General features: G+C 49.7%; 2 protein-coding genes across 2 annotated transcripts; both read left to right on the top strand.

Annotated features, from left to right (window-relative positions):
• The first annotated feature begins 2,292 nt into the window (after positions 1–2,292).
• MIF (macrophage migration inhibitory factor) lies at positions 2,293–4,874 on the top strand. The gene is made up of 3 exons (XM_083418015.1): positions 2,293–2,485; positions 2,997–3,169; positions 4,628–4,874. The coding sequence occupies exons 1-3, from the start codon at positions 2,378–2,380 to the stop codon at positions 4,692–4,694; spliced, it is 348 nt and encodes a 115-aa protein (XP_083274141.1). The 5' UTR covers positions 2,293–2,377; the 3' UTR covers positions 4,695–4,874.
• A 2,352-nt stretch (positions 4,875–7,226) lies between these two features.
• Positions 7,227–25,505, top strand: DDX51 (DEAD-box helicase 51). Its single transcript, XM_083417715.1, has 16 exons — positions 7,227–7,295; positions 8,994–9,358; positions 10,407–10,609; positions 12,255–12,405; positions 14,605–14,741; positions 15,034–15,105; positions 16,352–16,458; positions 16,665–16,773; positions 17,791–17,939; positions 19,491–19,665; positions 21,289–21,404; positions 22,030–22,146; positions 22,471–22,572; positions 22,700–22,763; positions 24,726–24,860; positions 25,006–25,505. Exons 1-16 carry the CDS (start codon positions 7,273–7,275, stop codon positions 25,030–25,032), a joined length of 2,052 nt encoding a protein of 683 aa, XP_083273841.1. The 5' UTR covers positions 7,227–7,272; the 3' UTR covers positions 25,033–25,505.
• Positions 25,506–25,611: the final 106 nt, after the last annotated feature.

Below are 25,611 nucleotides of genomic sequence, written 5' to 3'. Positions count from 1 at the left end.
GGAAGGTAAACGGCGTTTCCATGCGCTGCTCTGGTTCGCCAGAAGCGGCTTGGTCATGCTGGCCACATGACCCAGAAGCTGTACGCCAGCTCCCTTGGCCAGTAAAGCAAGATAAGCGCCGCAACCGCAGAGTTGTCCGCAACTGGTCAGGGGTCCCTTTACCTTTACTTGTATGGGGTGGGCTGATTTTTAACTATCCTGATGAAGCACCGCATTCCTTCGGGGATTTTTGGTATCTTGTATTTGCAGTTGGATGGGGGAGGGGGGTCTCCCCTACCTAAACAGGCTGTTGGCTCATTCAGTAAATATTGAGAGTGGGGAAAGAGGGAGCTGAGGAGATTTGACCCCTCCCATATCCAAGAATCTCCTGAGGAGTCTGCTGATTCTGCAGAGAGGAGGAGGCGTGTTCTGCTCTCTACTTATTCTGCTCCAGCACCACATCACAGAGTCGGTCAGTCAGTCAGAGAGAGAGAGACTGAGTGTTAGAGACTGTGTGTTTAGATAAGGTTGCTGCTAAGAGCAGCTGCAGACACTCAGTGCGGTTTTGCATTCATTTATGCTTAGGCTCATCTAGCTCTGTATATAGTTGTATAATAGTTGTAGATAGAATAAAGAAGATATTCTACAGAGCTGCTCTCCGAGTTGTTTATATACTCTGCTAGACTCTGCTGTGCGACGACTGTCTACTTGTGGAAGTGAATCCGGTGCTCACAACTCTAAGCTGTGAGTCCACAGCACTTTGACCTGTTCCTGTGCAGAAGGTGGTCTCTGGAAGTGCTACCCAGCTCGCCTAGCCCAGTCGGGGCTGAAGTGGATGAGTCCAGTTAGTGGCACTGGCTCAAGGGCGATGCTGACAGGAGCAATGTACTCCATACAGCTGAGATAGCTCAGTCGGTAGAACATGAGCCTCTTAATCTCAGGGCCGTGGGTTTGAGCCCCATGTTGGGCAAGGCATTACTACATTGCAGGGGGCTGGAATTAGATGACCCTTGGGATCCCAATTCTCTGACTCCATGATACAGCATTTTCATAAGGAGAAAGGAAACGTGTTTCAGTTTAAAGTTGGTCTCCTGTACTACAAGCAAGTCTGACGCCCATTTCCAGGTTTCTGTTTAGAATACCCTATGATTTGCCAATCAGTTGTTCTCTTTCTTTCTTTTTTAACCCTATCCTTCATGTTTTTTTGGATTTCAGTGTGGTTTACGATTCTCGCCCCCTCCCCGGTCACCAAAATGGCGACATTTGTGCACCAGAGGGAAGAAGAAGAAGAGTTTGGATTTGATATTCCGCTTTATCACTACCTGAAGGAGTCTCAAAGCGGCTAACAATCTCCTTTCCCTTCCTCCCCCACAACAAACACTCTGTGAGGTGAGTGGGGCTGAGAGACTTCAGAGAAGTGTGACTGGCCCAAGGTCACCCAGCAGCTGCGTGTGGAGGAGTGGGGAAGCGAACCCAGTCCACCAGATTACGAGTCTACCGCTCTTAACCACTACACCACACTGGGTAACCAGCAGGCCTAGGGGCATCTCAAGGTTTGCAGAAGTACAGCCCCCACACAAAACAAACAAACAACCCCCCACCCCCAATGAATGTGGTCTCAAGAGGTTCAGCAGCCCAGAAATGCAGACTGACAGCTGGAAAGGGAAAACAGGATAGGAGAGGGACAGACAGAATGAAGTGTCCCAAAACAGGGCAAGGATCAACATATGCTGGATAGCTCAGTTGGTTAGTGTGTGGGGCTGATAACGCCAAGTTTGCAGGTTCGACTCCCGTATGGCACAACTGCATATCCACAGGATCCCTTCCAACTCTACTATTCTATGAAAGGACACGGCTGTGGCAGATCCCACGTGCAGGCACACTATTGCAAGGAGAGTGCCTTCTGACGTCGGTTTCATATTGTGCATGACCGGGAAACCCACCGAGGTGAAGGCGAGAGCAGATCAGCATCCATTGCTTCTCTCTGAAAGCAGCGCCGGGCCTCCCTCCGCCTCGCTCAGCCCAGCCCGCCTGGAGGGCACCGAGCACGTGGCTCGCCCAGGCGGGCATTGGGTACGTGCAGCCTGGCACAGGCGCCCCACCACCACCATCCTGCCCCGCAGTCAGCCAGCCGCATCCACGCGCCCTGCCCTTCACAGCAGCTCCAGAAACGGAGCCCCAGCCAAGCACGGCCCCGTTGGGCAGCCCCTCTCCCCCGGGGGGGGACTCGATCAGGGCTGCACTTGCTGCCCCCTCCGGCTGCTGCAGCTGCGGTCCCTTTAAGAGCGCGGGGGAGGGAGGAGTTCCCGGCGCGCTCTCGGGCGCAGCCCTACAAAGCGGGGAGGCAGCTCCCATTTTGCACGCAGTTTGCAGCCAGCGAGACGCATAAGCAGCCAAGATGCCCATGTTCGTGGTCAACACCAACGTGAGCCGGGACGCCGTGCCCGAGAGCCTCCTCGGAGAGCTCACCCAGCAGCTAGCCAAGGCGACCGGCAAGCCAGCCCAGGTGAGGGGGGGGGTGGCACTCTGCGCACGCTCAGGGGCTTCTTTCCACATCTGACCTCCAAACCGGGAGAGTCCCGCCTGCCCTCCTTTTCAATCAACCAGCTCTTCATCTGCCGGTGGCAGCAACAAGGCGGCTGGGAAGCCGGGTTGGGCGCCTGAATCTGGGCCAGGGAGGGCCCTTTGCAGAGATTTCCGGGCGGAGGAAGCTCCCAGTAGCGGGAGAAGCGAGTTTGCAGAAAGGGTGGGCGCGCGGAAACACACGCAGACTCGGAGAATTGTAGATTTGGAAGAGATTCCCCCAAGGCCATCTAGCCCAACCCCCTGCGAGGCAGGCATCTCAATACCGTAAACTGCTTTAGCTTTGCAAACGTGTTAGCAGTTTTATTGCTGCACCGCTAGGTGCCACTTTTAAAAAAAACAACTTTAAAGATTTGTATAAACGATTCCTGCTCCAAAACCTCAACCGCCAGGCGCAGCCATAAAAGTATTTCGTTTGCTGCCTCCCTCCGCAGTACATCGCCATCCACATCGTGGCTGACCAGATGATGTCCTTCGGAGGCTCCTCTGATCCCTGTGCCCTCTGCAGCCTCCACAGCATCGGCAAGATTGGCGGGCAGCAGAACAAGGCCTACACGAAGCTGCTGTGTGAGCTGCTGACCAAGCACCTGCACATACCTGCAGACAGGTGAGCTGAAAGCCAAGAGGCATTGCTTTCTGGGAAGGGGAGCATCTTTGCTGAATCGCAGGGTGTTATTGTCTGATGGCTAAAAGCCAAGCAGCCCAGGGGCTGGTCACTGCTGAACACATGTCTGGGAACCACATTTCTAAAAAAGCACTTGCATCTCATAAAAGAGCAGGAAGGACCATGTCAGCAGCACAGAAGTGACCTCCCCAGGGAACAAGCCTGGGCAGTGTGTATTGAAGTCTTGGGCTGCCCAGACAACAGGACCTTGCTGATGTGGTCCAAAGGAAAACAGAGCAATATGTTTGGCACCAGCTTGGCTCCAGGAGTTTCCAGAAAGAGGCGTACAGTGGTACGTCGGGTTAAGAACTTAATTCGTTCTGGAGCTCTGTTCTTAACCTGAGGTACCACTTTAGCTAATGGGGCCTCCCGCTGCCGCCGTGCTGCCAGAGCACGATTTCTGTTCTCATCCTGAAGCAAAGTTCTTAACCCGAGGTACTATTTCTGGGTTAGCGGAGTCTGTAACCTGAAGCACCACTGTACAAGGCACAATCCAACTGTATTAGGTTCTCCACAGCAGTAAAATACAGTGGTGCCTCGCAAGACGAAAAGAATCCGTTCCGCGAGTCTCTTAGTCTTGCGGGTTTTTTTGTCTTGTGAAGCAAGCCTATTAGCGGTTTAGCGGCTATTAAAGGCTTAAGGGATTAGCGGATTAGCTGCTAAAAGGCTATTAGCGGCTATTAAAGGCTTAAGGGATTAGCGGATTAGCTGCTAAAAGGCTATTAGCGGCTTAGATCAGCTGTTAAGCGCTTAGCGAACAGCTGTTAAGCGGTTTAGGGGCTTGGGAAAAAGGGGGGAGGGGAAAATAAACCCCAGGAATCACAAGACATTTTCGTCTTGCGAAGCAAGCCCATAGCAAATTCGTTTTGCGAAGCACCTCCAAAACGGAAAACCCTTTCGTCTAGCGGGTTTTCCGTCTTGCGAGGCATTCGTCTTTCGGGGCACCACTGTACCACAGGGAGGTGGACTGCATCTCAGCTGGAGAATATTTGCATGCAGGAGCATCTCTAAGTTAGGCTGAAAGAGACTCCTTGCTGAAACCCAGGAGAGCCATTGCTTGCCCACCAAACTAAAAAGCTAGCTGGAGCCAATGGTCTGCCTCATCGAGCAGCTTCCTATGTTCATCAAAAGCAGTGCAGAGGTCCCATGATGAAAGAGAAGCAAGACTGTCAGGAACTAAGAGTCATTTCTTGCAGTGTTAGGATTCTCCTCCAGCAAAGATGGGGGAACATGTGTCGCTTAATTCCAGCTCCCACTACTCCTGCTTCGTGACCACACTTGAGTCCTAGCATCTCAAGAGGTACACGTTCCCCATCCCTGCCTTACCTGGGCAGGTGTGGGAGCCACATGTAACTCTGGTGCTCTCTTGGGCTGATTTTTGCTGTTTTGCTTCTTTTGTAGAGTCTACATCAACTACTGTGACATGAACGCCGCTAACGTGGGTTGGAACGGCTCCACCTTTGCCTAGTCTGCTCCTTCCTGCACAGCCACCTGGTGGACCTGCTGCCCCCTTGTGTTTGCCGGCAATCACTACACCTCTTCCTTCCTCTCCCCCCCCACCCCACCTTCCTTTTGATGGTTCTTTTTAGCAGAGCCTATTGCATGCATCCAGTTTCCGAAATGCAAATAAAAGCTCTGGCGAAAGCTGTGCAAGTGCAAAGTGTTTCTGTGATAGGGGGTGGGGATGGCCCTAACCAGATCGAGGAGGAGGAGGAGGAGTTCTATTTTGCAGGGGCCTTTGAGATGGCAGACTGCTGGGTCTCGCTGTTGCGGCTAGTTCAGTAGAGAGGCACTAACGCTGTTGGCATACTAGACATTTAAAGCACATGATCCCCACGCCTCAAAAAGAATCCCAGGAGTCACACTTTAAGGGCGTTGGGAATTGTAGTTCCGTGAGGAGTAAACTATAGTTCCCAAGATTCTTTGGGGGAGTCATGCTTTAAATGTATGGTGTGCACACAGCCTAAATTACCACCAGGGCTTGAAATGGGCAGATGCGGCCCACTCCAGCCACTCCCATGCTCTGGACTTGGGGATCTTGTACTCCAACAACACCTGGAGGACTGTATCTCGCATCAGTCAGCATCGCCCTTGAGCCAGTGCCACTAACTGAACTCATCCACTTCAGACCCGACTGGGCTAGGCGAGCTGGGGTAGCACTTCCAGAGACCACCTTCTGCACAGGAACAGTCAAAGTGCTGTGGACTCACAGCTTAGAGTTGTGAGCACCAGATTCACTTCCACAAGTAGACAGTCGTCGCACAGCAGAGTTCTAGCAGAGCATATAAACAACTCGGAGAGCAGCTCTGTAGAATATCTTCTTTATTCTATCTACAACTATTATACAACTATATAGAGAGCTAAATGAGCCTAAGCATAAATGAATGCTAAACCGCACTGAGTGTCTGCAGCTGCTCTTAGCAGCAACCTTATCTAAACACACAATCTCTAACACTCAGTCTCTCTCTCTCTGACTGACTCACTCACTCACTCACTCACTGACCGACTCTTTGATGTGGTGCTGGAGCAGAATAAGTAGAGAGCAGAACACGCCTCCTCTCTGCAGAATCAGCAGACTCCTCAGGAGATTCTTGGATATGGGAGGGGTGAAATCTCCTCAGCATCCCCCCCTTTATACCAGCCATCCAGTTTGGGGCCAATAGGAGGATGGAGCTCACTGACCCTCCAGAAGGCCACGGGCCCCCTAGATCTGCTTGCCTATCTGTGCTGAATACACCTGCGAAGAGTTAAACAGCTCCTGTGGAGTGTGAGGAGCAATGCTGCTGGTTGAATGGGTGATCTCTTGGGTATACAGAAAAATGGGGTCCCAATCTTTTGCCACCTCTTTTTGAAGCGGGGGGGGGGGGGCTCCACCTGGTAATGCACAAAACTCCCAAAGCCTACCTGCAAATTGCTCTTTCAGGGATGTGACCGATAAGTGCCTCGACTCCTGTTATGCTTAGCTGACCTTCCAAAGCAAACACAAAAGGTCCCGCATTCCTGTTCTCACACTGGCTAAACAGATGCTGATGCTGCTTCTTTGCCGATCACTTGTACCCAAGAAAAAATGTCTTCCATAAACATGGTTTTAACAGTGAGTCTGTAATTGACTGTGGAGGCCAATTCTGGATCCACACATCCTTCCACAGTTGGGACATAGGTTTCCGGGTGGGAGTTGATCATGGTTTGCCAAATATGCCTTCCTCTTAGCACATTTCGTCCTGAGTTTGAGCGTCTTCAAAGCCCATGACACCTTTGGTAAGGCTGTTCTCCAACTGGAGCACTCGCAGTCAAGTGTTTCCCAGTTGTCGGTGTTTATACTTTTTTTAGATTTGCCTTGAGAGTCTATAAGCCTCTTTTGTTGACCACCAGCATTACGCTTTCCATTTTAAAGTTTGGAATAGAGCAGTTGCTTTGGAAGACGACAATCGGGCATCCGTATATCTTTTTTTTTCTCTAAATTTTTTTTATTGGTTTTCCAAAATGTTAAACAAACATACATTTTAACGGTACTTGATCCAGTTTTAGTAACATTGGTAAGTGACTTCCTCAAATCCCCCTGGCTGAATTTCAATGTATATCATTGTAACAGTTTTCCAAAATCGGGCATTCGTATATCATGGCCAATCCGACACCGTTAGTCACACTGATTAAACAAATGCAAAGCCTCCCCCCACTCCCCGGAAGGCTCAAAAGGGGGGCTTCCTTTGCCGCCTCCCCGAATCCGCCCATGTTCCTTTTGGGCTGCCCTTACTCCTGGCGGGTTCCCACGGGCGCCCCTTTCCCGCGCGCCTCTCTCTCCACGCCGGCCTCCCGCGCTGCTATAGTTGTGAATGGGGAGAGCGCGGTCGCCCGACATTGGCCAGCGCGGGCATTACGTCATTCGGCAGCGACAGGAACCGAGTTGAGGCCGACCACGAGGCGGCGCGCCTCATCTGCATGCCTCGGCCCTGATTGGCCGCCTTCCGCAAGCCGCCGATGTCGTAATCGTTAAGGGACGACGTCGGCGTTCATTGCTAGGCGCCGGCGGAGGGGAAAAAGCAGGCATGGCGCTCTTCGTCGTCCACAGGTGAGAAGGGGGCCGGACATGCGGCCCGCGGCTGCCTGGTTCGGGTCCAGGAGGCGCTGAGGCTTCGGCGAACGAGCCCCGGGTGGGACTGCGAGGGAGGAGGCCGAGGGGGCTTCGCTGCCGCTTGGGCTGCGGGCGGATGTGGATGTTTGGCTTGAAATTCGAGCCCAGCTGTGAGTGGGAAAGGAGCTTCGTCGTCAGATGACAGCGGTGGCGGCAAAGATGACTTCCACTGCAGCCCCTCAAAGCACTTTTCAAGGGCTTGGAGGTGCGGCTGGCAGCATCAGCATCATTACTATTATTTACCCCCTTCATCCGAAGATCGCAGGGCGGTTCACAATGCAATCGTACAAAAAAGAGAACACAGAAGCATAATCAAAGAACCAACCAATCACCCCAACCCCAATACAGTGGTACCTCGGGTAACAGACGCTTCAGGTTACAGACTCCGCTAACCCAGAAATATTGCCTCGGGTTAAGAACTTTGCTTTAGGATGAGAACAGAAATTGTGCTCTGGCAGCGTAGCGGCAGCGGGAGGCCCCATTAGCTAAAGTGGTGCTTCAGGTTAAGAACAGTTTCAGGTTAAGAACGGACCTCTGGAATGAATTAAGTGCTTAACCCGAGGTACCACTGTACATTTAAAAGGCCATAAACTTATTTAATCAGCCAAAGTCCTCGTTATGGAGGAGCTCTTTTGCCTGGCGCCTAAAGATATGTAATGAAGGCCTCAGGTGAGCCTCCCAGGGGAGAGCATTCCACAAGTGGGGAGCCACCACAGAAAAGGCCTGTTCTTGTGTTGCCACCCTCCAAGACCTCATGGAGGGGGCACATGAAGAAGGGCCTCAAAGGATGATTGAAGGGTCTGGGTCAGTTCATATGGGGGGGGATTTTTTTATTATTTTTATTGAATTTATATACTGCCCTATACCCACAGGTCTCAGGGCGGTTCCCAGAATAAAATCAGAATATAAAAGCATAAATACATGAATCAAAATAAAAACAACAGCCCAATAAATGAATAACCTTGTCCTTAGTCCTTAAGGTATTGTGGTATATGGAACAGCAGGACACTGTTAAGTTGGTGTCAGTAGCGGCACGGGGAGAGAAGTGATTAACTCATTTCAGGCTCTCTTTTTTTATCAGAATTGTGCACAAGAATTCCCACCACCATAAATTATGAAGGCATTTAATCACCTTTTCCTGTTCTCTGGCTACAGTCATCTTCACGGCACTCCTCCAATTGTGTTTCTTTCTTTTTTTTAAAAAATAATAATAAACTAATATTGCAGGAGACTAAGCCTTTGTAGTGTAGCCCAGTGTTATTATAGCTAATTTCTCTCAGCATCTCTCCGGCCCCCATGCAGTACTATGATTATAACACCACTGGTCTACTTTGCAGAGCTGTGGTCAATCAGAGCTCACCCCACCCTCCCATGTATTATCCATGCTCTGGCAATCTCCCAAAGTGTTCCAGAAACTTCCCCTGGTCCAAACCACTACTGTGGTTTTCAACTGGATAAGAGTGAATAGGCAAAAATTAAAATACAGCAAATCAGTATGTCTTAACCACCCACCTAAAAATAAAAAATGAAGGTGCCCAATTTAACTTTTTTGGGGGAGAGAGTTCCACTGTTGGGGTGCTGCCACTAAAGAAAACCCTTGTTAGTGGAGTACTGAAACCATTGTGAAATCCACAGGTATCTTGGTGATGAAGACAATGACCTCGAAGACCACTCGCAAGTGCTCCTGCGACAGCTGAAGGAACGGGTAAGAGCTCGACAGCAGCAAAAGCAGCAGCAGGAGGATCACATGCCTGCAGAAAGTGGACCAGATAATGAAATGCCTGACTTGGACTTGGAGAAGGAAGCAAAGCAGAAATCCAAAAAGAGGAAGCAAAGTGAGGAATCTCCTTTTATAGAAGGCCATAGAAAGAGAAAGAAGAAATTATCCACTGAAGGGGGTGAAGGTATGGAAGAGAAAGACGATGATCTTAGTCCAAGAAGAAATAAAACAAGTGGAAAGGAATCAAAGACACCACAAGGAAGGACTGATGGAGGAGAAGGTAAAATAAATTGTGGGTGGAAACTGGGAGCTACATTCAGTCTCCATTGTTTCTGGGCAGTGCTCAGTCAACAATATGATAGTATCTGCTCAGGCCACACACACACCCTAAATCAGGCCAGCGATGCTCATCTTTTAGAGATAGGAAGGCACAGTCTAAGAATAAATGTGTACCATAAAGACTGGCTCTGAATTCCGGAATGAAGGGAAGGGCTGTGGTTCAGCAGTAGAGCACCTGCCTTGCATGCAGAAGGTTCCAGTTCAGTCTGGGATATCCTGGTAGGGCTGGGGGTGTCCTCTGTCTGGGGAGCCTCTGCCAGTCAATGTAAACGAGGAGTGGGGAACTTCTGACCTTCCGGATGTTGCCAGACTACAACCTCCCAGCAGCCCTAGGTAGCATGGTCAATGACCAGGGATGATGGGAGTTGTAGTTCAGCAACTTCTCAAGGACCAAAGGTGCCTCACACTCGTTGTAGACAAAACTGATCTAGATACATCCTAGTGGTCTGACTCAGTCTAAGGCAGCTTCCGAATGAGAATCATAATACAGGAAGAGTTTGTTTTTTATTCAAAGTATTTTTGGCCTACTCTTCATCTGAGAAAGACTCCTAGAGTGCCTTACCGTATTCAGTAATAACACCATATCTGTTCAAGAGAAGCCATCAGTAGGGATTTCCGCTCCCCCAGTGTGGTGTGTTCGGCAAAACTCCTGTTGTGTCTCTCATGAATCACTTTCTCCCACCTTCTCTTGCCTCTTGTGTGAGCAGCTGCTGGTATGGATAAGCCCTCACTTCTCTCCTTGAGACTCCCACTTGCTATAAAGTGAGCAGCGGCCTGCTTCTTTGGCTCTGTTGATTGGCACTAAGGGGGGGATGAGCGGGGGGGGAATGGGACAGACTCCTTTCTGTGCACTTTTGGGCCCTTTCCCACCTTGGGCCCAACCATTCCCCCCACACCCAGCTCACCTTTTCCTCTTTTTTTGAAAATACCATAAGCACATCTTTTTCTTAAACTCAAATCATTTGTCTTGTTCATGTTGCTTTTACCAGGAAGTGGAATTAAATTAGCAAGCCAACTAGAACATGACGGCTCAGCAGGAGAGGAGGAGGATGGCTCGGAAGCCAGAGCAAATGAGAGCCAGGGTGAAAAGGAGCAGATGCTGAAGTTACCGCGGGATCCAAAGGAAACCCCCCCACCTCCCAACACAATTGTTCTTGGTGACTGGGTTTTGAAGGCAGCGCAGAAGAAGAAGGTAGCTCACTTAAGTCTTGAGCCGATAGTCTGTTATCAACATGCTTTGCTCCCAGTCTTTGTCAAAGGCTCAGCCACACTGCTCTGCGGTGAGGTCAGTTGTTGGGTTGAAAATAATGACAGACGAGTGACAAGTGTCATATGGGAGGCATCTCTTGAGCACATCTCGGAGAGTCCCTTTCATTGAATATTACAGCATTGCCACATATGTGCTTGTTGCTGATTGGTTAACAAATCATACGCAAGGGTTGCATATAGGCATTAATCATCAATAGATTAAAGGTTGGGAAAAGGAACACAGAATTGGACAGGTATGAAAACCTCCTTATTAAACTATTACTAGTGATTGATATAGCAAAACTTAAAAGGGCATAACCATCGCATTCATAGATGTGGTCAACCATGCATTAAGAACAGGTCAGGGTACGATGTTTCATGAACTCAATGTGAACTAAACATTCTAGGGTGGGTGAGGAAGGAATGCTTCAGCTCAGAGCGGTTTGCCAGACTCATGTGCAGAAGCAAAACCTCCCATCAGTGATGCTTCCTTACTGAAGCAACACTTGGAGGGTCAAGGTGACGGCTGGGTTTGGCTATCTGTTCAATCAGGGATTGAAAACCTGTGGCGCTCCCTAGATGATGCTGAACTACAACTCCCACCATCCCTGAACATTGGTCATGATGGCTGTGACTGATGGGGGTTGAAATCCAACAACAGCTGGAGGGCTGCAGATACCCCCCTCCCTACTTCTAATGTTAACATTAATACAGTGGTACCTCGGGTTAAGGGACGTGGGGGGTGCTGGCAGTTAAACCACAGAGCCTAGGACTTGCTGATCAGAAGGTCAGCGGTTCAAATCCCCGCGACGGGGTGAGCTCCCGTTGTGCAGTCCCTGCTCCTGCCAATGTAGCAGTTCGAAAGCATGTCAAAGTGCAAGTAGATAAATAGGTACCGCTCCAGCGGGAAGGTAAACAGCATTTCCGTGTGCTGCTCTGGTTCACCAGAAGCGGCTTAGTCATGCTGGCCACATGACCCAGAAGCTATACACCAGCTCCCTCGGCCAATAAAGTGAGATGAGTGCCGCAACCCCAGAGTCGGCCACGACTGGACGTAATGGTCAGGGGTCCCTTTACCTTTACCTTACATCAGGTTAAGGACTTAATTCGTTCTGGAGGTCCGTCCTTAACATGAAACTGGTCTTAACCTGAGGTACCACTTTAGCTAATGGGGCCTTCTGCTGCTGCCATGCTGCCGGCGCACAATTTCTGTTCTCATCCTGAAGCAAAGTTCTTAACCCAAGGTAATATTTCTGGGTTAGCGGAGTCTGTAACCTGAAGCGTCTGTAACCTGAGGTACCACTGTAATAAACAAATGTATAGCTTGCTTCATATCACAGAGCCATCAAAGCCTTAGTTTAGTGCCTGAGTATAGCACCCTTTTAATTCTTTTTCGACAACGGGGACCAAACCTTGTTGAAGCTCAATAGAGGGAGATTCCATGGAAGGAAAATCTTTCAGCTGGGACATTGGGCCTGATTTGCCCTCAGGCTGGAGTTGCAAAGTTCCTTGTGGGAGCAGAGGTGTGTGTGCCTGCAGTTTTCTTGAGTCCACAGTTCCAGCATCACATGTGCATCTGTCATTTCCAGGTGGAGCCTCTTCTGCCACGCTGGCTGGCTGAACCTAAGCTGGTCCAGAGGCGGATCAAAGAGAACGTTGTCCCACTCCAAGATGTTCCAGTAATCCATCCAAAATTGAGGAAGAAACTGCAAGCAAATGGAATAGAGTCTTTGTTTCCAGGTATCATCATAGTGGGAAAATTCTTCCTCTTCCATGCTTTTAAACCCATATTTAGAAGATGGCCAGAGTTTGGGAGGTGGATGGATGCCAATGGTTTATGCCTAGCAGACAGGGACTTTTAAATACTCTTTAAATGAACATTGGTGCTGACCTTTAAAGCCCTAAACGGCCTCGGTCCTGTATACCTGAAGGAGCGTCTCCACCCCCATCGTTCTGCCCGGACACTGAGGTCCAGCTCCGAGGGCCTTCTGGCGGTTCCCTCACTGCGAGAGGCCAAGTTACAGGGAACCAGGCAGAGGGCCTTCTCGGTAGTGGCGCCCGCCCTGTGGAACGCCCTCCCATCAGATGTCAAAGCGATAAACAACTACCTGACATTCAGAAGACATCTGAAGGCAGCCCTGTTCAGGGAAGTTTTTAATATGTGATATCTTAGTGTATTTTTCATCTTTGTTAGAAGCCGCCCAGAGTGGCTGGGGAAACCCAGCCAGATAGGCGGGGTACAAATAATAAATTATTATTATTATTATTATTATTATTATTATTATTATTATTAGGAGTCGCTCCCATCGATGCTTCAGTTGTAACCTCTCTGCAGTGTTTGATGTGGTGTCAAACTGAGGAAGCACAGTTTTATCCACAGCAAATTATTTTAGCTAGGCTAGAATGTCAATGAAATACCTGGATGTAAACGTGGACCTGCATCTCTCATCCCACAGCAAATTCCACCTCAAGTGTGTGGATCCGTTCGCATTGTGATGAGAGAGAAGCAACCCCACCTTTCTCAGAACTCTGGTGCAAAGGAGCCAGAGGGCTGTAGGTATCCTTCACGACACCCTGTTAAACAAGTTCTGCCCAGAAATAAATGAGCCAGCTGCTGCCCCTGGACCTTTGTGCTGGGTGCTCCAGGAATGATTCATAGAATCATAGAATCATAGAGTTGGAAGAGACCACAAGAGCCATCGAGTCCAACCCCCTGCCAAGCAGGAAACACCATCAGAGCACTCCTGACATATGGTTGGCAAGCCTCTGCTTAAAGACCTCCAAAGAAGGAGACTCCACCACACTCCTTGGCAGCAAATTCCACTGTCGAACAGCTCTTACTGTCAGGAAGTTCTTCCTAATGTTTAGGTGGAATCTTCTTTCTTGTAGTTGGGATCCATTGCTCCGTGTCCGCTTCTCTGGAGCAGCAGAAAACAACCTTTCTCCCTCCTCTATGTGACATCCTTTTATATATTTGAACATGGCCATCATATCACCCCTTAACCTCCTCTTCTCCAGGCTAAACATGCCCAGCTCCCTTGGCCGTTCCTCATAAGGCATCGTTTCCAGGCCTTTGACCATTTTGGTTGCCCTCCTCTGGACACATTCCAGTTTGTCAGTGTCCTTCTTGAACTGTGGTGCCCAGAACTGGATTCCCCAAGACACCTGAGTGCCCACGAATACTTTCCATAGGACCACTCCCCCTCCACTTCTCATAAGGGAGCTGTTCCTGGAGGAAGAACTGTGAGGGGAGAGACTCCATCAGGCAAGGCCTCCTTCCACCTGCCTTGGCCCACCCTCTGCTTCTCAATGTGTATTGTATTATGTACTGTGGCTTGCCGTTGTTTTATTGATTATAGTTTAGATATTATTGTAACTGTTGAATGGATTTCTGTTTAACTTTTATATGTTGATATTATTATTTTATACGATTCTAATGATTGTTGAATGTTACTCTTTTGATGGAGGTTGCCCATTTTAAAGTTATGTTTTATTATCACATTTTTGTATTGCATTAGATTGTTATAAGACGTACATTTTTTGTTTCTTCAGCTTGTAAACCGCCTTGAGTATTGTAAGATAGAAAGGCGGTATACAAATTAAAAATGATAATGATGGCAATTCCAAGCTCTCTCTTTCGTATGGTGAGGCTAGGCTGCAGTTGACAGGGCTGGAGAGAAGACTTAAAAGTGGATTCATTGATGGAATGTGAAGTGTATAAACATTTGGAAGGTGAAAAAATGTAGGCAAAAGAGAAACATGACTTGGTTTTCTTGCTGGTGGCCACCAAGTTTTGGCAGGAGAGAAAGTAGTATACAAATTCCAAAACCACCTTGAAACCTCTCCCACCCCCCTTGCCCTCTTCCTTACCCTTTAAGCGGTGGGGGGGGGGGAATGTTATTGGGGTGTGTGCTGATCCTACCTGCTCTTTTTCTTCAGTTCAGGCCGAGGTGATTCCAGCCATCTTGGAAAGTGGGTTTTTGGCCGGGAGAGGTGGCTACCAGCCCAGTGATATCTGCGTCTCAGCCCCCACCGGCAGCGGCAAGACCCTGGCCTTTGTCATTCCGGTGGTGCAGGTGAGTTTTGGGCGAAGCGGAGAGCTGCTGGCTGGTGTGTGTTCTGTGCCAAAATGGGCTCCAGTTGTGCAATCCAGTGTGGGCTGCTTTAAGACTCTTGTGTACAAGGAGTAGTATCAGGCTGGTGAATTTGGAAAGTGCTGTCTCAAAGGATCCCCCAGCACTTGGGGCACAGGGGGATGTGACTTAATGGACTGTGTGTCTATTTAGCTCTCTTGGTTGCTTTCCCCACACCCGTTTGTGTAGACTGAGGAGCAGGAGACACCCTGATCGCTGGCCTTTGTATTTTCAGGCTCTGTTAGACCGAGTCGTCTGCCGAGTACGAGCTCTGGCTGTCCTGCCCACCAAGGAACTGGCCCAGCAGGTGCGTTGCAAGCGAGAGATTTGTTGGTGGGGTGGGGGGGCTTTTGACTCCAGCTGTGAGTTCATCCCAATTGGGTTCTCCAATGTGTGGGATGTGCGGTCAGCCCCAGGAATGCGTTAACTAGTTTACAGTCGTACCTCAGGATGAATATGCTTCAGCTTAAATATTTTCGGGTTGCGCTCTGTGGCGACCCAGAAGTTACTTTCCGGGTTTCGCTGCTTGTGCATGTGCAGACACTCAAAATGACGTCATGCGCAGAAGTGGCAAAATGCGACACGGGCAGATGTGCAGACGTGTCTTATGTTCGCTTCAGGATGCAAACGGGGCTCCGGAACGGATCCCGTTTGCATCCAGAGGTACCACAGTATAAGTGATTAGACTGGCTTAACAGTACTGCACACTCTTGTTCTTCAGATTTTATACCGCCGCCCCGCTTGCAAATACTCACTGCATAAGTTTAGCCTTTGTACCCTTCTCTCCCTCCCTCATAATGCTAGAAATCAAGATTCCCCCAGTTGAAGGGATCAGCGGTAAATTCAAGACTGGCAAATAAAGATAGGTATAATTTTTTAACTCTCACAGTCCACAGTACTGCCCCCAGAAGCTGTGACCCTCACCAGCACTGGTTCAGATGAGAAGGAATTCACAGAGTAGCCGAGGCCTGTCTCCAGGTACTAGGCAGGATGGCCAAATAGAACCTCTGGGTTCAGAAGCAGTCAACCTCAGAATACCAGTCAGGGAAGGCCCATTACCTTCCTGCCTGGGGGGGGGGGGGGCAAAGCTGTTGCAGAAGCATCTGTTAGGCTCTGTAAGTAACAACACAAGAGAAGGGCCCTGCTCTGTTAGACCGAGTCGTCTGCCGAGTACGAGCTCTGGCTGTCCTGCCCACCAAGGAACTGGCCCAGCAGGTGCGTTACTGAGGAGAGATTTGTTGGTGGGGTAAGGGGCTTTTGACTCCAGCTGTGAGTTCATCCCAATTGGATTCTCCAATGTGTAGGATGTGTGGTCAGCCCCAGGAATGCGTTAACTAGTTTACAGTCGTACCTCAGGATGAATATGCTTCAGCTGAACCCGTTGCCATGTGTCAGAAGTGCAAAGGACCAGGCATTTTGGGAGCTGTCAAGACCCAGATTTTTGCCTTTGCTCTTCTTGCCTCAAGTTTGGCTCTGAAGGTGTGTTTTGTGCCTTGCTGCTCCTGAGAGGCAGCCCTGTTCCCTCTAGGCCACTGATTCTCTCCTCTCCATAGGTGACTAAAGTATTCAACATTTACACCGACGGGACAGGGCTGAAAGTGGTCCAGCTCACCGGGCAGAAATCGTTTGCAAAGGAGCAGGAGTCGCTGGCTGAGGAGACGTAAGTTCAGCTTCTCTTTGTTTGGCTTTGCACGCCAACCTCCTCCTTGCGTCTTGGCCCAGGAAGCTGAGCCCACAGGTGGCACAGCAGCAGGAGAGGCCTCCATCTTCTTCCTTAGCAATGGGCGCACGTGGGAGGTTGTCTGGTGCTGCTGCTTCTCCATAAATCACACTCCTCTTCACTGCCTCTGGTGCTTCTTTTTCCAGGCTGATGGGATTTCGCAGCCTGGCAGACATTGTCGTGGCCACTCCTGGGCGCCTCGTGGATCATCTTCAGCAGAGCCCCCAGTTCAGCCTGAAAGAACTTCGCTTCCTGGTGAGGAATCCCTCTCCCCCCCCCCCCTTGTTTGGGGATTGCATCACATTCAGTATTGTGGCTGGAAGGGCCCTTATAAGGCAGGGGCTTCCAAAATGTGCATTACTGCCCCCCCCCCGTGGGGGGGAATTACCTAGAGGGACACTTAGAGGCAGGGGTAAATTACTTTTTAAAAGCTGGCGTCAGTGGGTCAGGTTCATCAGTTTTGTTGAATCACGTTTTAACTGGATTTTGAAGAAATGTGCAATTAATTGTTGCTGTTTTGAATTTTATTGGGCTATCACCTTCCGTAGAGGGTCATGCAGACTGCTACAGTGGTACCTCGGTTGTCCGGAAGACCGTTCGACTTCCAAAACATTCAATAACCGAGGCGTAATAGGCTGGCTGCAAATGCAGTTAAGAAAATGGAAAAGCACCCAGCGGAAGCCGTTCGACTTCTGAGGCATGTTCGAAAATGGAAGCATTTACTTCCGGGTTTTCGGCATTCGGGTTTTGAAACGTTCAACAACGGAGACATTTGAGAACCGAGGTACCACTGTAATCTGAATGCCTTTTGTAGGGTAGGGGACACAGGAGATGAGTTTATGGAACCAAGGGGGCGGTGGGTGGGAAAAGTTAGGGAACCACTGATATAAGGGGTTGGGGTGGTGGACTGTGACACAGTGTCCCTGTTACATAAAATGTGACCTATAATAGCCTTATAACTTGCATTGCTTCCTTCTCCCGCACATGTCCATTCTTTAATGCACGATTCAGCCAGCTGCTTCCTAGATGAAAGTGCCTCTCTCACTGGCCCTGCTTTGAGGCTCTTCTCCCTGCAGGCTGGGCTCCCAGTCACATGCAGCTCCACCATGAGTGTAAAGGCAACGGGACCCCACCCTCAAAACGCTCCCCCCCTTCATCTCCCCCCTCCCAGCAGACCTTGGCAAGGCAATGCCAGCTACGGCTGTGAAGCTCTCTGCAGTGCCAGAGGTCGTGAGCCTCCCCTGACTGCCTCTCTTTTGCCCGTGAGCGCAGATAATTGACGAAGCCGATCGCATGATTGACAACATGCACCAGGACTGGCTGCGGCAGGTGGTGGCGGCAGCTCATTCAGCGGTGGAGGAGGGCTCCGGCACCCCGCAGCTGTTCAGGAGGGCAGAGCAGGGGCCCCTCACCGCAGCCAGGTACGCCGGCCGCGCCGGAGAGGAGAATGAGAAGGGAAACGGCAGGGCAGGGTGGGAAGTGGTGGGGCGGATCAGCAGAGGACCCCTTCTGGCTCCTGGAAGCACAGTCAGCTCCTCCTGGGAGTCAGGCCTTGAGCAGAAACTGCCCACTGTATTGTGGAGGGTTCCTTTGCCGGGAATGGGACCCAAACCCCTGAATACCAAGGAGCTGGCCTGAGAACGGTGTGTGTGGATCCAGGGGGTGGGGAGCAGAGGGACACTGGAAAAGCCCCTCATTTGCTTGTGTTTGGGTCGGGAGGCCTATCCCACCCAGGGCCTTTTGCTTTCCAGAGCTGTAGCGTTCCCAAAGCAAGGAAGGATTGGACTCTGATTAATAAAATACACCCGAGGCATGACCAGCAAGACTCTGGGAGGAGTGCCAATAATAATTCCTCTCCACCCCTCGGCCCAGGTCGTTTTATTCACAAAAGAACTTTTTACACAGTGTTCGTAAGAACCAATCCGATTTCCTCTGAGCATTTCAAAAACCCCACGTGGGACAAAGTTCAAGTTAAAACTACAAAGAAACTATTTCCTACTTGAGCATGCATAGTAGTCCAGAGTAAATAAAATAGGAATAAAAGGAGGAATGCATTCAGCAAAACCCCAGAGATCATAAACAGGAGAGACAGGATGGCAGTATTTATCATCTCCTTGTGAACTCTCTTCCTGGCCCTTAAGATCTATCTAAAGATTAACAAACTACATCAAAGTAACCTACTATCTTTATGTACTGAGTGTCAGCATCGCCCTTGAGCCAGTGTCACCAACTGGACTCATCCACCTCAGCCCCGACTGGGCTAGGCGAGCTGGATAGCACTTCCAGAGACCACCTTCCTCACAGGAACAGGTCCAAGTGCCGTGGACTCACAACTCAGAGCTGTGAGCACCGCAAATCACTCCAACAAGAAGACAGTCATTGTACAGCAGAGCATAAATCACTCGGACGACAGCGCTGAAGAATATCTTCTTTTATTCACTAACAGCTACTGTACTATACAAACTATATACAAATGGAGATGCTGAACTGCACTGAGTCTTACAGCTGCTTTCTGCAGCAACCTTATCTACACAGAGATAACACTCAGTCTTTTCGACGCACTGACTGACTCACTCACTGACCGACTCACTGACCGACTCACTCACTGACCGACTCTCTCTCTCTCTGATGTGGTGCTGGAGCAGAATAAGTAGATATAAGAACACGCCTCCTCCTCTCTGCAGAATCAGCAGACTGCTCAGGAGATTCTTGGGTATGGGAGGGGTGAAATCTCCTCACTGAGGATGCCTGATCTGTGTTTCAGAATGCTTATGCGTTCTTGTCAGGCATAGAGAAAGCAAATGGCAGAGGTGCAGAGGCTGTGGGATTCGGTCAGAAATTATTGTCAATGAATCAAACCCAGTCAACGCAATGCTTTCATCGCGGACACCAATGGCTTGCTCCATATTTCATAATTCCTCATAGCAATCCCACCTGACCCCAGCACTCTGGGTATTTGCACCCCTACACAGAGCTGGCTGCCCCCACGTCCCCCTGCAGAAGCTCCTCTTCTCGGCCACCCTGACACGGAACCCCGAAAAGCTGCAGCCGCTGGGCCTCTACCGACCTCGCCTCTTCACACCCATCTCCTTGGAGGAGAAGGCGACAGAGACCACGAAGAAGTACGCCCTCCCAGAGGGGCTCTCGGTAAGAGGCGGGGCTTGCAGGCAGGCAGCCCACCTGCAGCTCTGGTTCTGGCGGAGCCTGGAAGGCGTGTTGGACGAGGGGGTGGGGACGTGAATGGTGAGAAGGTGCCCATTTGGGACAGCACCAGCCCTTTCCTCCAGACTGGAGGGCAAATTGGGTTGGGGGAGGCAGAAGGCCCCATCCTTTGGCAGGTGCCTCAAGACCCAGGCAGTTCTATGTAGGGCTCGGGGGCTCAGAAGTTGGGTCCCTGGGAGTGCAGGAATGCACAGAAAAGTTTGCGTTTCTTCGGCTGCATAATTTCTTTCTTACATCTTCAATCAAAGCTTATGTTCTCAGGAGGCTAACAAGGTAGTAAGAGAGAATAAAAATAGGAAATAATAGTAGAAGACTTAGAAACAAGGCAGCAAGCTGACTGGAAACTGGTTTAGGGACTCGGCCCTGGTGGTTTGTCGGGGAGGGGCTGATTTTGTGACTTGAATATCAGAGAGGCAAATGCAGAAGAGTCGCTGCTTCTAAATTGGGAATTCCATAATGGATTCCCCCCCCCCTTTTGGGGGAGGTGTTACTGGGTTATTTTTATTTTAATTATATATAATGTGGTTTTTAGGTTCATCTATACCTGACCTGGAAGCTGTATGCCGGCTCCCTCGGCCAATAAAGTGAGATGAGCGCCGAAACCCCACACTCGGTCACGACTGGACCTAGTGGTCAGGGGTCCCTTTATCTTTACCTTATACCTGAGATCTTCAGGTATAGAGCAGTATGTAAATAACAACAACAACAATACAGTCATACCTTGGGTTGAATGTGCTTCAGGTTGAGCGCTTTCGAGTTGCGCTCCGCTGCAACCCGGAAGTAACGGAGCGTGTTACTTCCGGGTTCACCGCTCACATGTGCGCAGACGCTCAAAATGACGTCACGTGCATGCGCAGAAGCGGCACAACGTGACCCGCAGACGCGCCGTCACATCTTACATTCTATTCAAGATGTGAACGGGGCTCCAGAACGCATCCCCAAGGTACTACTGTAATAATAATACAGTGGTGCCTCGCAAGACGAAATTAATTCGTTCCGCGAGTCTCTTCGTCTAGCGGTTTTTTCGTCTTGCGAAGCAACCCGATTAGCGGTTTAGCGGCTATTAAAGGCTTAGCGGATTAGCTGCTAAAAGGCAATTAGCGGCTTAGCGGCTTAGAAAAAGGGGTTGGGGAGCGGAAAAAAATCTCAAGACTCGCAAGACATTTTCGTCTTGCGAAGCAAGCCCATAGGAAATTCGTCCTGCGAAGCGCATCGAAAAACGGAAAACCCTTTTGTCTAGCGGGTTTTCCGTCTTGCGAGGCATTCGTCTTGCGGGGCACCACTGTAATATAAATGGCTTAACATATGAAAACTGATGGTCTAGAAACATAGTGGAATTTGTCAGTTCTGAAATGAAAAGGGTGTTTTGCGAGAAACACACTGACCTGGTCTTGAATTGTTCACTGGAGACAGTCTCTTATCATCTGATAGTCAGGAGTGTCAGTCCTTGGCCCAAAGTGACCCTCCTCATCTTCCCAAAGGGATTGGGCAGGAAGCACTCCTGGGGGGCGGTGCGCAAACGGTTCTTCTTTCCTCCTCTCGCCACAGCAATACTACGTTCCCTGCAACCTGCGCTGGAAGCCCCTCTTCCTCTTGCATTTCCTGCTGCGGCTGAAGTTCTCTCGCGTCCTCTGCTTCACCAACAGCAGGGACACGTCACACAGGTGAGGCCGTGCAGTAGTGGGATCTTTGCGGGCTAGGCTTGAACTTTCATAGGAAGCCAATGTTGGGATACTGCCGGGAAGACGGGGGCATCAGGCAGGCCCCCAGCTGGCTCCAGCCGGCAGCCGGTCTTCCTTGCATCAATTAGCGACACGAGCCTCAGATACATTTAGAGACCCGTGCACGCTCTGTCAGCAGAGTGCGTAAATCTTCTCACAGCAGAAGAGGCAGACAGAGAAATGTGTAAGCATAATGTACAGCATTTTATTCAGCATAGTTCAGGAACAGAGGGAAACATGTCTGCTTCCCTTCGTCTCCAGCAAAAAAGCAGTAACACAAAAGCTATATACAAACGGAAGTTCCCAGCAAGTGCTGGAAGTAAACAGGCATGTGATACACAATAGTCCTGCCTGTCCCTTTTTATGGTGGAACGGAACTATATCCTAACAGCCAACAGAGCACTGGTCCCGTCTGCTGAAGCAGAGGATCCTTTGGAGTCTCAGCAGCCCTCCTGGGAGGGGCTGGTCCTTGATCCTGGGATCCCCTTCTCCTGCCTGCAGAGCAGGGGCTCTGCCGCTGGTCTGTGCCCCCAACCTCATCCTTTGTTCTCTCTCTCCACCACCCCAGGCTCTTTCTACTGCTTCGAGCCTTTGGCGGTGTGAACGTGGCCGAGTTCTCTTCCAGGCTGAATCCAAGGCAAAGGAAGTTGACACTGAAGGAGTTTGAACAGGGGAAGATCCAGCTGTGAGTATTTCCAGGGCAAGGGGGGCTGGCCACATCCGCATGTCTCAGTTGGACATCACACACTGGCTGCCCCTTGATCTCCAGATGTGCAGTGGTGGTGGGAAGTTTCTGGCACAGTCGGAAGCCGAGTTGAGCCAGAAGAGGACGTGTCTTTGGTGGGATGTCTCTCTTCTTCATGACACCAGAAGAAACTGTACGAGCCGGGCCTCTTCCCCAACCCACCACACCACAAGCCCCCAGCCCTTTCTTTGCGGACCAAGCATCTCTTTAGTGGCTGCGCCCAGATCTGCTGGGGTGACAGCGATTTCTCTCCTGAACACCCAGGTTAATCAGCACAGACGCCACAGCCCGAGGAATCGACATTGGCGGAGTGAAATGCGTCATCAGCTACGATGCTCCTCAGTTCATCAGGACCTACATCCACCGGTAATTCCTTCAGAGGGAGGCTTTCAAATAATGTGGACGAGTTTCCTTTTTCCACAGGCGGCTTAGGGGTGGGGGCCCAGAAGTGGCCCCTCCTGGAAAAGGCCAACCTTCCTCTCTCTGTTTTCAGAGTGGGCAGAACGGCTCGTGCAGGGAAAGCGGGACTGGCCTTCACCATGGTGCTGAAACAGCAGGTAATTATTATTATTATTATTATTATTATTATTATTATTATTATGCCGCCCATCAGACTGGGTCTCCCCAGCCACTCTGGGCAGCTTCTGACAAATTATAAATGTTAAAGGAACCCCTGACAGTTAAGTCCAGTCGCGGATGACCCTGGGGTTGCGGCGCTCATCTCGCTTTACTGGCCAAGGGAGCTGGCATTTGTCCACAGACAGTTTTTCTGGGTCATGTGGCCAGCAGGACTAAGCCACTTCTGCCGAACCAGAGCAGCACACGGAAATGCTATTTACCTTCCTGCCGGAGCGGTACCTATTTATCTACTTGCACTTTAACGTGCTTTCAAACTGCTAGGTTGCCAGGGGCAGGGGAGCTCACAACGGGAGCTCACTGTCGTGAATTCCTCGCGGCACTTTAGCAGAATGCTCAGAGTCCCAGGTTCTTTAGTGCAGTATTATTTATTGTGAGCAAAATATATATACAAATATCTACAGAAGCAGTTCGTATAATCAGACAGAGTACCTGGCTGCACCTTGAGGCAAAAGAAGACTCCACACCACCACCCACTATTGGACAGGCTTCCCTTTTAAACAGATGGCAGCCAATCAACTGCCAGCACATTACTGCCGAGTCATTCTGACCCAGCACCTTCACAGAAAGTATTGCATCAGCCTGTTGCATCCACTGGCAAACTGAAGCCTGCAGACTTGCTTACACAGCATCCTGTGAATCCCAACACTCACCCTGTCGCGGGGATTCGAACCGCCGACCTTCTGATCAACAAGCCCAAACCTCAGTGGTTTACACCACAGCGCCACCCGCGTCCCCTGACAAATTATAAAACCACAGTAAAACCTCATATACGTTAAAAATCTGCCTTCAGATGCCTTCTAAAAGTCAGATAGATGTTTGTTTCCTTGACATCTGAATGGAGGGTGTTCCACAGGGTGGGCACAGCTACCTAGAGAGTTCTCTGTCTAGTTCCCTGTAAGCTCACTTTTTGTAATGAGGGAACCACCAGAAGGACCTCAGTGTCCAGGCTGAACTATTGTGTGGGGCAGGGAGGCTGAGAGGCTGCCACATGTTCCCATCCCATTCCGGAGTAACCCAGATGCTGCGTTCCTGGTGCCTTTGCACAGACGGAGGTCCTTGTAGTGAGGTCTCCTGTGGCTCAGACAGGCTCTGCTTTAAGGACTTCTGTAGCAGAAAATGGGGTAGAAAATGTGGAAATGGCGGAAATGACTGGCAGAATCCGAGACCAGGGAGAAGAGTCGATGGAGGAAGATTGGAAAAAATTTAAAGTATATTTACAGAAATATTGCAAAATTAATGAATGTTAGAAGAATATTGAAAGGAAGTTATATGGTTTTAGCAGAAGTGTTATTAAGAATTATATGAATATTAATTGTTAATGTGTTAAAGTGGAAAATTTAAAGTTAAATTGTGTTAGGATAAATTATAGAACAAAAATTGAAGAAGAGGGAAAGGATTTGTTGAATTAGCAAATTTGAACTAGAATGCAAAAAAGGGAGGTGCGAGGAAGTCGAGGAAATAAGCAAATGAAAGATACAGATATGAAATTTGGATGTGTGTTTAAATGTTTTTGTTTTCTTTATGTCGTATTGTTGTATGAATTCTTTTTTTATTGTTGACGTATTGTTTGTTGAATCTATGTATTGTTATTCTTTTTTGTCTTTTTTTTCATAACTATAAAATATTTAATAAATATTATTTTTTTTTAAAAAAAAGAAAATGGGGAAGAAAATGGCCCAGAGAACAGCACGGGGGCAAGCAGGGAATGGGCTTCAGGGACACTGCCTGGTTGCTGGATGCCCAGCTCAGCTGCCCGTCAGTCCACACCCAGGGCCTCTTCCACTGAATTTAGGTGGTTGGTCAGTAGGACCCTTTCACAGCTTTCTGTAGTGTGGGTTTTGGAATGCAGCATGGTGTCCACTTCCTTCTTTGCTTTCCAGGAGAGGAAGTTTCTAAAGATGCTGAGGGAAGCCGGTCTTCCTGAGTTGGAGCAGCAGCTGGTGAAGAACACATCCCTCCAGCCACTGCTCCCACAGTATGAGGAAGCCTTGGCAGACCTCCAGAAGATAATGAAGGTATCCTCCACGCAGGAATTTGCCCCGATAGCCAAGGCTGTTGAGCATGCATTTGCGCTTCTTTAGATTCCAAAATGCTGCTTCTGGTCTCTGGGGTGTCCGAGATGGGCCTAATCCCCTCCCCTCCTTCTCTTTCCCTCAACAGGAGGAACGAGCTGAGAAGAGATCTTGAGCAAGTCCAGGCGAGCCAGAGATGTCTCTCTGAGAATAATCAGGGGGCTGGAACTCTGTGGTTTGGATTCCAATGTCTTGAGAACACAATGGCATTCAGAAGCAAACACTAAGGCTTAAGAGCTCTTGGAAGTATCAAGATACGGAAGGAGTGTCCATCGCACGGCTTAAGGAGAGCCAACTGCCATCCTGCTGTTGTCAAGGCCAACTCTTGATCCCTCAAAGACCAGCAGAACATGCCTTAGCTTGTAAATAAAAGCTCTTTCTCCCTACGAGCCAAAGAACTGCCAGCCTTTCCCTGTGAGTGGCCCTAATCCTCACCAGCCTTGCCTATCCCAGTGCTACTCCCTCATGGCCAAAAGAGGGGATCAAAGGTTGCTGAGCCCAGCTGGGCTTTAAGAGCGAGGGCTCCATCTCAGGAAGAAGTTTTAAATAAAGAAATCAGTTTGTGCCTTCTGGGGCAAGCAAGATGTCTCCCTCTTTGTGTTTGTATGTGTTTGCTTTGCTGTTTTTAAAAGAAAAGTGCCTTCCTCCAGAGGCTGTTGAACTACAGCTCCCATCATCCCTTGCTGGCCATGCC

Source organism: Podarcis tiliguerta, assembly GCF_965153285.1.
Source record: "Podarcis tiliguerta genome assembly, chromosome: 16".
Classification (NCBI taxonomy): Eukaryota; Metazoa; Chordata; class Lepidosauria; order Squamata; family Lacertidae; genus Podarcis; species Podarcis tiliguerta.
Note: the sequence above shows the minus strand (reverse complement) of the source record. Positions and strands in the feature narration are given on the sequence as shown.